General features: G+C 41.0%; 1 protein-coding gene across 1 annotated transcript; it reads left to right on the forward strand.

The window, feature by feature from the left end:
- Nucleotides 1-678: 678 nt before the first annotated feature.
- nptx2b (neuronal pentraxin IIb) lies at nt 679-10,170 on the forward strand. Its single transcript, XM_061707986.1, has 5 exons — nt 679-1,397; nt 1,768-1,987; nt 2,364-2,608; nt 2,717-2,896; nt 8,690-10,170. Exons 1-5 carry the CDS (start codon nt 957-959, stop codon nt 8,918-8,920), a joined length of 1,317 nt encoding a protein of 438 aa, XP_061563970.1. The 5' UTR covers nt 679-956; the 3' UTR covers nt 8,921-10,170.
- Nucleotides 10,171-12,411: the final 2,241 nt, after the last annotated feature.

The following is a 12,411-nucleotide window of genomic DNA, read 5'->3' on the forward strand; positions in this document are numbered from 1 at the left end:
TTTAGCCTTTTCAACAAGTATGATTTTAGTCTATATTACACAGGTCAAAAAGAAAATGAAAATCCCTGAGTGGCTTTGTGAAACAGCACATGGCGCTGCATGATCTCAGCATGGTCGGATGCTTTCCAGTCTGCACACCAGGCATTACTGACATTTCATAACTAGCTGGTTGTGGCTATGAAATGTCAATTTGTGACTTATTTATAATCACATCCTGTTTCTTTTCACCCGTTGCTTTATTGAAGTGGCTCATCTGCAGGTTGTAATCTTGTATAGAGTTTAGAAATGTATTAGATTGTTGTTGTTTTTTTTAATCAAATCTCATATTACATTTCTGCTGGAGGAGAGCACTTATAAAATGACTCTTTTGAGTTTGTGCTTGTGTTATTATGAAGTCCACGTACACTGTATCTGAAGGCTCATGTGAAAACCACTTACAATAACAAAACAAGATGGGCATAGATCAGTGGGAAACCAGCAAATCTCGTTACTTGATCAGAAGAGACTTCATTGGTAATAGACTTTTCAATAGAACCAAATCAAATAAACATTTGTTTTACGCAGCTTGTCTGTGACGTCAGGCGGTTACAACCAATCAAAGCGCTTTCCCAGACACCTTTTTTGGTAATCCGCTTTGGCGAGATGAGCTGTCTGTTCAGCACCACACTGCGCTCCGTCTGCGCCACAAATAGTCCTATTAGTACAAGCAACATTAACGGGCTTACACAGAGAGACTCCCATTTGATTGGATTCTCCACTCACAATTTTCTTGATTTTGCTGTTTTTGATCATGGCACCACCCTGTAGAAATAGTTAGAGCTTGATTATTTGAATTTATTCGTTTGGAATATCATTGTTTTTAACGGGGACCCTTTTGGAGCAACTTTTACGCACGGAACAGAAGTGTTCAGTTTTCACTTCTCCCTCGGTTGTGCCCAAGGACAAAACCCGCCGATATGATTTCATTTTTGTGCGGATTGGTGTGCTTTTGTGCTCTGGGTTGTGGCCAACTAACAAGCGGACAGCCGGACGACGGAAAGCGGTACATCTGCCGGGCGATCCCCATCAGCGGCGACCCCAGTTGCCCTGTGACACTATTACCCGAGCTTAACGCCGGGGGACAGGAAGAGGAGCTCAGAAACACTGTCATGCAGCTTCGAGAGACAATTGTACAGCAGAAAGAAACAATTTCCAAGCAACTCGGCACCATTAACGAGTTAACCACAAAGCTGTCCCTTTGCGCCTCTACCACCGACGACAGGAGATACGGCAAGGGGGGTTCGTGGGGAAAAGACAAGCAAAACACTATGGGAGATGTTCCCAGAGATCCAAATGACTCCATTGACAATCTTGGGAAAACCATGCAGGGGCTCAAGGACCGCCTGGAGAACTTGGAGGTAAGGTGCCACCAGATGCGCCACGCAGCAGCGTGCCATTTGTCGCCGTGCGTAAAACCGTCGTTTGAGTCTGTGAATGAATTAATATGATTGACAAAATATGTCTAGTCACTGGTCAACATTAGTCTTTTTTTTCCAAGTTGGTTCCTGTCCTTTGCAATAACTACAATCGTCAAACTAATAGCATAAGATCAGAACTCAGACCATTATCTACTGTAATTATATTTCGTACAAAATACACTCTTCTTTTAGCCTAATGCATAAGAGTCACAATTTGTGTAACAGTGATTCAACGCATTACTTGGAGCTAAGTGCCGCTGATCATCTTTGCGCATTTCCTGTCCATGATCCCCTACCCACACTTCCGCAGCAACAGCAGATGAGGGCCAACGTGTCTGGTGCCGCTTTCCCAAGTGAGCTCCGTGACCTACTGCAACGCAGACTTGGGGAGCTGGAAAAACAACTCTTGAATAAGGTCAGCAACTTGCAGGAGGAAAAGAGCTTGCTATCCAACGCCACAGCTGCCTACAGGTTGAAGACAGAGAGCACCTTGAACGCCCTGGTGGAGAGGATCACTGAGCTGGAGAAAGGTACAGTGCAGGTGCTCCTTAATTCTACTGACACGCGTCTCTTCAGCTAAAGATACAATCAAGATGAGACAATTTTTGAGGTGATTAAGTAAATCATTGTGAATGTTCCACAGTTGGGTGGCATACAAAATGAACAAAATGAACCCTTTTGTCTGAACAACTGTATGCTGTTGTAAACCAGGGAGGGTTAAAAACAAAAAAAGGTGTCCCAGTAATGGATCTTACATCAATAAGGACTTTTTATTTGATGCACAAACCTTTCAGTGTGTAAAACACAAGTCAGGAATTTCATTAAACTGACAAGTTTAAGAAAAGGCATAATTTTAATTGCCATGCCTCCCTCTCATCTCTATTATTTCTTCTTTCCTTACATCAGGAGGCGGAGATTTCAAGTCGCCAGAGCAGTTTAAGCTGTGCCTCCCCCAGCGGACCAACTATCTGTATGGCCGCATGACAAAGAGCTTGCCGGAAATGTATGCGTTTACACTCTGCATGTGGATCAAGTCAAGCACCAGTCCTGGCATCGGAACTCCTTTCTCATACGGTGTGCCAGGGCAAGCTAATGAGATTGTGCTGATTGAGTGGGGGAACAATCCAATTGAGCTGCTTATTAATGACAAGGCAAGTCATTGGTCTGTTCTGGTCATTTCATAAAATTATTTTTATTCAGAACAAAAACCAATTTCAAAATGTACAGTTCCTAAAAAGAAAAAAATCCTTTGATTGCAGGTGGCCCAGCTGCCACTGGAGGTACGTGATGGTCGTTGGCACCACATATGCATCTCCTGGACCACCCGTGATGGCCAGTGGGAGGCTTTCCAAGATGGAGAGAAGCTAGGAGATGGTGAAAACCTCGCAGCCTGGCACCCCATCAAACCTGGAGGAGTCATAATCCTAGGGCAGGAGCAGGTAAGAGTGTTCAGTACATTTCTTCATGAGTGTTAGTGAGGAGAGAGTACTCTTTGTCATTTTGATCAAACAAGCCAGAGAACTGCATTTCCAATTACCTCCGTCCTTTTCAAAGAGACAGGTGATAATCTGAACATCTTGAACTAGGTACTTATTAAGTATAATGTCAAGATGTTCTACTAATAAGGTATTTAAGGGGTCAACGTATAAACCGCCCCTCAAGGAAATCAACCACAAATAAGAAAAGCCAGACCAAAAGTAAAAGAAATGAGGAGGCCGTGATATTACAACTGAGTAAGACCTCTTCCTGACACCTCCACAACAGAGGAATGAGATTGTGTAACGAACTAGATCTTAGGCTTCCGACTACGAAAAAAGTTTGTAAATACAACATTCAGGAGTGTGTTTGTTGCAAATGTTTGCTTCAGTGTAAATACTGTATTTGATTGATAATCAGCTGAAGGTTCCAGTGATCATGGTGTCGGCCCGGCTGTTTTGTGGCTGGTTGGTCAATCCATCACCTTTATCCAGACTGAAGTGCCTTATTAACTATTTATTTGATCACAATGAAATTTGGCAAAGGAATTCATGAAATTGTTTGGCCTAACTTTCATCATCAGCTAACATTTTTTTTTCTGTGATGGTTCGCTGTATGACCAAAAGTCTATCCTAATAAATGGAAGGAAACAAATGTTATCATGCTAAAAAGCTTTTTCTAATCCATGTTAATCAAGGCCAACATCACACTGACATCAACATGTCTCTGTAAGCATGTTAGCAGCTTAATGTTTGGCTCAATGTGTCACTGACTCAGACTAAAACCTGTCAAAACTGTCAGCATTGTTGTAGAATCTTGTTTGTTTAGTCAATTAGCAATTTTTAAGCTCTTCAGAAAGCTCTATTCACTTCGAAGTCCAGATGTCTATAAGATATAGAAAAAATACAATGATACTGCCAGCATCTTATAGTCACAGACCAATGTTAGTACCCCCACTTTAAATCCTACAAAAAAAGATCAGAAAAATATCCCAGTGAGTCTTACTATTATGTACAGCCTCAAACAAAAAAAAGTCACGTGGGTATAGTTGTTAGTTGCAACCAAGTGTTGTTATTCATCAGCTATTCATAAACCTATCTTCAGCAGGTGTGCAGGCCTCTACAAAAGCAATGTTTTGTCAGTTTGTTGGTCTGGAGCATTCAGGACTCTGTTCACACAATTTCAAAAGGGAAAACCATAAGCAATTGTCTTAGAGAGGCAATTGCTGCTGCCCACCTGGAAAGAGTTAAACTACTCCCGCTTATCCAGGTTCAGGTTGTGGTGGCAGAAGCCTTGTCCCCGGCCACCTGAGCCGGCTCTTCCGCGGAGGATCCCAAGACATTCCCTGGCCATCTGGATATAATCCGTAGTGTGTTCTGGGTCTACCTAAGGACCTTCTCCTGGTTGAACATGTTGGACATGTGCATCCTAACTAGATGTCCGAACCACCTCAAGTGACTCTATTCTGAGTTTCTCCGGAAAAAAACAAATTTATTTCATGATCTCTCTAAGGGAAAGTCCAGCCGCTCTGTAGAAGAAACAAATTTCTATCTATATTCACAGTCTCATTCTTTAGGTCGCTATCCCCAACTTGTGACCATAGGTGAGAATAATTCTTCCGGCTCAGCTGTCTTCACCACAACAGACCAGTACAGAGTTCATCACACTTCTTCAGAAGCTATGCTAATCCCTCTGTTAATCTGCCACTCCATGCTTCCTTTACTTGTGAATACTGAGTGAATTCTGAGATACTTTAAAGTTATTCTATGCAACTTCCTAGAGCTAGCAAGATTTGAAAGTGGCGCTTCCTCTTCCTCCTTCCTCTTCCTCTGCTGCTGCTGCTGCTGGGCAGAGAGCAGCAGCCTCTGCAGCAGCAGCAGCAGCAGCAGCAGCGGACTAACGGCTCCCGCTCCCCGGTCACACACAGCGGGACCGAGCTGCTCTGGAAATAACTACATAATATCTATATACTGGGCTCCGTGGCAGAAGGGAGGGGGGGGGTTACATTGGGACACTGTGAGCCCAGGAGAACCCGTGAGAAGTGGACACGGGGGCGATTGGAAGCGAGTGCGCGCATGGGACAGGGCGGGGGGGCGTGGTTTAAAATGAAGACATCTGATTGGTTCTTTCCCTTCCTGGACCTGGACCAATCCGTATCATTCGGCCCGAATGGGCGGGGCTTAGAGGTGCCTCTTTTAAATCTTGCTAGCTGATCAGGGATCAGGGATTTGTTGCATAGAATACCTTTAACTCCACCACTTGAGACAGTACCTCACTTTCAACTCGGAGACAAAATTCCACCCTTTTCAGACTAGATCTATGGTTTCTGATTCAGGAGTGCTGATTCTCATCTCTGCCACTTCCCACTTGGCTGTGAACCACTGAAAGTCCTCACTAGATGATGCCAACATCCAAAAATTCAAGATGAAGTCCTGATACAGCTTGGCTTCCCATGGCTTGTTTTCCATCTCCGTCTGCTTATCTGAGGTTTAGTTGGTGGGCAATAGCCTAAGCAGGGAAGCCCAGACTTACCTCTCCCCAGCCACTTTGTCCAGCTAATCTGGGGGGATCCCAAGGCGTTCCCAGGGCCAGTCAAGAGACATAGTCCCTCCAGCGTGTCCTGGGTCTCCTCCTCCTCCTCCGATGTGCCCGGAAGACCTCACCAGGGAGGCATCCAGGAGGCATCCTCACCAGATGGCTGAGCCTGATCAACCTCATCTGGCTCCTGTCAATGTGGAGGTGCAGTGGCTCTACTCTGAGCCCCTCCTAGATGACAGAGCTTCTCCCCCTATCTCTGAGTGAGCCCCGAAACTTGCAGAGGTATCCACAATCTTGTTCTTTCAGTCACTACCTACAGCTCATGACCATAGGTGAGGGAAGGAATGAAGACTGACTGGTATATTGAGAGCTTCACCTCTTACCTCAGCTCCTTCTTTTTAGATCGTTTTAGAGTCCGAAATGGTGCCGACGGATCACCGATCTGCCTATTGGTCTGCTGCTCCATTCTTCTCTCACTTGTGAACGAGACCCTAAGATACTTGAACTTCTCCACTTGGGGCAGTATCTGATTCCAAACCAGGAGAAGGCACTCCACCTTTTTCCAACTGAGGACCATAGTCTCAGATTTAGAGGTGTTATAAAACAATTTTTTCAAACGATTTGGAGAATGTTTAACAGAGAAAAATAATGCACAAATGGAAAGCTTTCAAGACAGTTTGCAGTCTCTTCAGGGCAATATGTATCATAAGATTTGCCTCAAGGTGAGGCTGTGTAATGCTTGGGTAATGATACGAAAAAACCCAAGAGTTACATATCAGACCCTGCATTTGCAGGAACACTAAAGAAGGATTGTGTGTTTGGAAGGATTGTTAGGAGAAATTATTTTCTGTCTGAAAAGAACATGGAACCACGACTGCAGTTCACAAAACTGTACTTGAAATAACCACAAGACTTCTCGAACAATGTCCAATGGACAGATGAGACCAAAGTGGAGTTGTTTGGTCTTAATCCTTAGTGCGATGTTTGTTAAAAAAAAAAAGAAGCATTTCTATAGAAACATGCCATACCTACTGTCAGTAGTGTTGTGGTAGGCTGTGATGATTTGGGCTTGTTTTGCAGCACTAGTACTTGGGCCACGTGCAGTCATTGAGTCAGCCATGAAACATTCTGTATATCACAGTATTCAAAGGAAGCAAATGAGAAGTTATCCTTTCCACAAACTAAAGAATGGTCAAAACTGGTTCATGCAGTGATGACAATGACCTGAAGCACAACAGCAAGTCTACATCAGAATGGCTTAAGAGTATGATAATCAAGTTTTTGGAATGCTCATGTTAAAGTCCAGACCATCAAATAAAAAAGCTATGGCAAAACCTTAAAGACAATTGATGTATCACTATCACTTCATTTCACATGGGGAGTTATAGATTGTTGATAGTTGTGTTCACAGAGGAGACACTGACAACACTGAGTGGGAACATTCTGCACGTCTTGTTATACCAATCTGTTCCACTAGAAGTGCACTTTGTTGTGTCTTTTGGCAGAGTTTGATAAGTGAACTTTCTTGTAATATGCTGCCCCTGGGTGGTCAGATGTCAAATTGCTACATAGGGTGGCTTTAAGAGAGCTGTGCCTATGCAATCTCATAAGAAAATGACCAAAAACCTAAATTAACTGAAGCAATGATGTAAAGAAGAATGGACTGACATTCCTCCAAAAGAATGTTAGAGATTGATAAAGTCATACAGGAAATTACATAAATTTATTACTGCTTAAGGTGGACCCACAAGCTAATGAATCATACGGATACTCAATATCACTCCACTTTTTTTTCTTTTTGGCTTACTTTTTGTTAGATAAATAATGGCATGTTGCCCCTGTGACTCAAACTTGAATAACCGGTTATTTAAGTTAATGGATGAATGGAAATAATGGCATGAAAAGGCTTATGTTGTGTGTATGATGTTGCATTTGCCTAATCCAAATTAAAAAATCAGGACATAATGGTCATTAACACCACCTCCACAAAAGCAAGTTTTTTTGGTAATCTGCTGGTCTGAAACATTTAAGTGTTCATGGCAGTATAATGGCAAAACGATTGAAAAGGTATGGCTCACTTGAAGGGTTTGTCGGAGCACAACACCAGAGAGAAAGCACCTACCAGACTTAAAAGGAAGATGCATTCAAACATTCCAGCCTGAAGTTAGTTAATGAGTCAGTTAATGGGTTAACTGTGATTACAATTCAGTCAGACAGCAGTATGGTCCAATCGCTGCATTAATTCTAACTTGTACATAAAAAAAAAGTTAAAATACAATAAAAATAAATGGTCTTAATTATTTTTATTGTTCATCACCCATCAACTGATTACATTTGGTTTTGTGGCACTGTATAAAGGGACTAGTGGCTTATCAAATCATTTATCACCCTGCTGGAAATAAAATACAACTGAAAATGTTGAGTTAGTTACATAAAATGAACATGGAAGATGATGAAAAAAGAAAAAAATGTATACCATATGCAGAAAATGCATTAAATATCCAGCAGAGGGCAATGTCTGTGGTTGCAAAGTGAATTCAGATGATTAAAGAAGTTGCTGCAAGAATGACCTGTTTTTCCCATTCTAAGAAGTGGATGAGCTTAATCCTAAATTTCAAACTTTTCAACACTATATGATGTTAATCTTTAAAAACATAATCCTATTTATTGTAAACTAAATAATGAGACCAATCAGATGGCCAAAATCTTAAACTTTAAGCCTCAGTGGGTGAGTCCATGATGGCTATCGAGCCTTTTAATGCACAAATCTAACCAAACAGTATGTAAAAGTGAAAGTAAAGTAACTGAAAGACTTAGGAAAAGTATAAAAAGAACTGTGTCGGGAAGTCCAGGTCTTCTGTCTGGCAGTGACATGTGTGAGTCACTGCCACACACTCCAACCAGATTTATTTCATTTAATATAGTAAACACTCCTTGCCTGAGACTATATTCCTTTCTGTAAATTTTTCATGTTCATGTGAAAAAAAAGCTACAAACTAAGTTACGTCTAAGGACCTTACTCATAGATTAGATTGCATGGAAGCGTCAACAAAGCTCCAGGACTACAACAAAGCAATAACACATTCGATGAAAGTATAAAAGTTTAATGACTTCTTTATACTCCCTGATTGCTTTCTCCTCTTTGGATATAATTACTCTTCATAATGTTGTTGTTGATCCTATTTAAATTTACATCCTGCTGTTTACGGCCCTCACAGGATGTTGTAGGTGGGCGCTTTGATGCCGGACAAGCTTTCGTGGGTGAACTGAGCCAAGTCAACATCTGGGACCGTCTCCTAAAGCCAAATGAGATACAGTTGATGGCAAACTGCAGTTCTTACGTCCCTGGGAATGTGATCTCCTGGACGGCAGGCAATGTCGAAGTTTTTGGGAGGGGGGCATTCAAACGGCCCTTGGAGATGTGTCAGGAGCGGCTGCCTAACGCTTAAAATGTAACTGTTTTTCCCCTCTATTAAATCATTTAAAAGGTGGGCTGCTCATACTGTGAGGCCGTGAGGCTATTCCATATATAGACGTGTTAGAGATGTACGACAAACTTGTGTTTCTAAGGTCTGTGTGTGCTTGTGGGTTATGTCTGTGTGTGTGGATGGTGGGCGTTGGAGGGATTGTGAAGTAAGTAAAATGCTGTCAGATGTGTTGGAAAATACCAAAGTGCAAATTTATATATAGAGGGTGAACACAACCGCTTACTGCTTACTGTTTAGTTGCATCCAGAGTGTTTTTCTTCTGCACCATGTTTAACCTGTCACCATAGATCAACCTCTCTCCATTCAATCTCTGAATCAACTCTAGTCTTGTACTTACACACACATGTTCTGCTACTATTAGACTGCTTTATCTATTATTGTTGCATGCTGTGTGGGAGTCAGTTTAAATTTAAGGTCCGACTTATGTTAGATCTTTTCCTTAATTAGTAAATGGGATTAGAGACACGGTTAAACAGGCCTCAGATCTTGACAAGTTCAATCACCTTAAAGGGATTTTACTGGCCCAAAATACTGTTTTATGTGACACCTGCTTTGATAATATGTTCAAGACAGCTAATTCTTTGTTTGACATTCTGCTGATTTAATCTGACAGCTTGTACATGTAGATACATACCATACAGTGACACTAATGGGACTTAAAACAGTGCTACCTGTCCAGCCTTCTCAATAAGCCTAATGCTGCTTAAATGCTTAATCATGTTGAAACTTAACTCAGAGCTTCAATAATGTGAATTCTTTTAATTTGTGGTATTGTTGCTGCTATCCTCAAATTAAGCATTCAGAAAAATTCACAGACCAGACCCATAAAAAAAACCTCAAAATATGCCCTTGTCCAGTGGATTTTTTTTTTATGTGATGTGTAATTTTTAGTCTACATTTTTAGCATAGTCCACCTTGTGTCGTGGCCTTACTATTAATGCTGAAGTGCCATTAAATGTTTTTTAATTGTTGAAAATTGTTTGCTTTGCCATTGTAAGAAAAAAGCAAAATAAACAAAATATCTCTTGCAAAAGCTGACTCAAGAGTATCATTTACGAAAGCTGAACCGGGCAGAATACGAAGGACAAAGGGAAATTATCAAGGCATCTGCTACGTCACTATGGAAAAAGTTACCGGCTATAATATTCTTATCGTTAATATCCTTCTCCCCTAATCTAATTTAATTACTGCATTAAGTCAATTGTCCTCACCACTAGCTGATTGGACCAACATTTTCCTGATGTTGGGGTGGGGTGGAAAGTGGCTGCCCCATGACTAAGTCCAACCTGAAATGGAGTTGTGTACCACTCATACGCCAAGTTACTTCCAGTTATTTCCAGATCATAAAAATCAAGGAATAGCCTGATGGTTGCATGTGTAGTCTACTTAAGTGCTATCAGTGAAATGATGACAGCTATACAGCATCAGCAACACCACCTTCCTCAATGGATTTATCAAACTTTTTTTCATGTTCTCCCCATTAGGTTCTCCTCATGGTTTCTTTTTACTCTTTTTATAAAAATCTGCTATCTTGGCTGTATTGCCTGTGACAGTGATTATTATCTCTCTATATATATATATATTTTAAACATTATTTTAGCTTTTCCTTAATATATATTTCTTTGAATATATTCACAGGCTCTTTTGGTCTGTTTTGTGTCCTCAGGTTCTTCCAAAATGATTTGGTTAATATCAAGGATGACATTTCCGTTTAACAGTTTAACATCACCTCGTCTCCTGTATCTGTTAAGCTGGTGACACAGGAGTGACATGAGTAGTTAATGACACAAGCTGAGCAGGATCTTTAGACTCCGTCAGCTCGGGTCAAACAACAACATGCCGTTTGGCATTAGTAATGCTTAACGGATGAGAAGGACCAAAAGGTCAGGGTGGTGTCACATGCTCCCTCTAGCACCACATCTAATCGCTAACTTTGCTGAGAAGACTGCAGGTTTTTTGTTTTTTTTTTGTCTTTCTTGAAAGTATTAAAAAAATGTTCAATATTTTAATAACAAACATCCCCTCCACTAAAATTAATTGTAATAAAAGTTATACCAGCTATTATCATGCAAGATGAACTCCTGACGCTTACTGAACAAGCATGTAAAATCTGGCTGAGAAAAAAGGAAACTTTAATTTCCTTTTCCTTGGAATTGAATATAAGGTGATAAAAGCAGGTTTATTACGGATTTTGTAGACCACATGGTTTTCTTTAGTGATTGATTTAAAACAAAAATAATGTGCTTTTATATCAGGTAGGGAGAGTATTTATGCAACTTTTATGTTTATACCATACAATTATAATACCTTTTACCCCCTTTGTTTGCTGGCTTTCCTTTAAATACTGGCTGTCCGACATGCCGCAGTCGTTTTCTTCCATCCGTTTAGAGCCTGAGATAGAGAATCAGCATAGGTCTTGGAAATGAACAAAAATAGTCAGTTCTAGATTAAAAAAGCTGGATAAATGACAAAAAAAGGGAAAAAAATCAACTTGAGCTACTTAAATTTTATAGAAACACAAGCTATTGACTCATGGGAGTACTTAGTATTGCCCACAGGGTTTTTTTTTAATTATTATTATTTATTGAATAGAACATTGAAAAAAAGCACAGTGAGAAATAAAATGAAGTGCCCAAACATTAACCATCCATCTCATTAAAAAAAAAGCATAACTTGTGCTATATGTTGGATGTTTTTCCTAACACTCAACGTAATTAGCTGATAAATACTCTATTATTCACAGCATTATCCAGTACAAAAACCCCAGAAAGATTTTCATAACAGCAGCTTCTCAGCTTAAGCTTGATTCTCTGATAGATGTAGATTTCAGCATCTGCAGCCCCCCACCCCTCCTAAATCCCACCCACCCTCCCACGATTCACCGGCGCGAAACGCGATTAACAATAATTAATCGGTGCTGCTCATGCTGGAAGAAAACAGTTTTGAAAAGAAGATATGTTTTATGTTTTGTCGGGACAGTAAAACCAAAGTAAGGCCCAAAGTTACAGATCAATATGAAAAGAACACGAATAGATTAGTTTGATCCATTCACAGCATGCATGAATTGACACTCATTGTTTAAAGGGGACCTATCATGAAAAACACTTTTTTTCTTGCTTTAACATATATAAAGTGATCTCCCCTCAGCCTGTCAACTCAGAGAAGGAGGAAAGCAACCAAATTCTGCAGTGTCTGTACAGCCGCCCGGATGAGCCGTCCAGTGTGATGTGGCTTCTACGAGCCGTTCAGATTCTGCTCCCTTTCGTTACGTAACGACGGAGCGATGCGTGAAACCACAACTAACTAAGCCGGAACAACAACAACAACTCCGCCGGCTGGAGCGTCCGCCATTTTTTCGTAGCGGTGTATCGCGTCATTCGGGCAGCCAATCAGCACAGAGCCTCATTATCATAGCCCCGCCCACTCAGAATCCCGCATAGATAATGAGGTTA

This window comes from Cololabis saira, chromosome 19 (genome assembly GCF_033807715.1).
Source record: "Cololabis saira isolate AMF1-May2022 chromosome 19, fColSai1.1, whole genome shotgun sequence".
NCBI lineage: Eukaryota > Metazoa > Chordata > Actinopteri > Beloniformes > Belonidae > Cololabis > Cololabis saira.

What these genes read in the sequence shown, in the direction of transcription:
- nptx2b (XM_061707986.1), top strand. Translation starts at nt 957, where the DNA reads ATGATTTCATTTTTGTGCGGATTGGTGTGCTTTTGTGCTCTGGGTTGT. An exon ending in GATCACTGAGCTGGAGAAAG is followed by an intron (nt 1,988 to 2,363) that starts GTACAGTGCAGG and finishes TCCTTACATCAG; the next exon opens with GAGGCGGAGATTTCAAGTCG. An exon ending in TAATCCTAGGGCAGGAGCAG is followed by an intron (nt 2,897 to 8,689) that starts GTAAGAGTGTTC and finishes CGGCCCTCACAG; the next exon opens with GATGTTGTAGGTGGGCGCTT.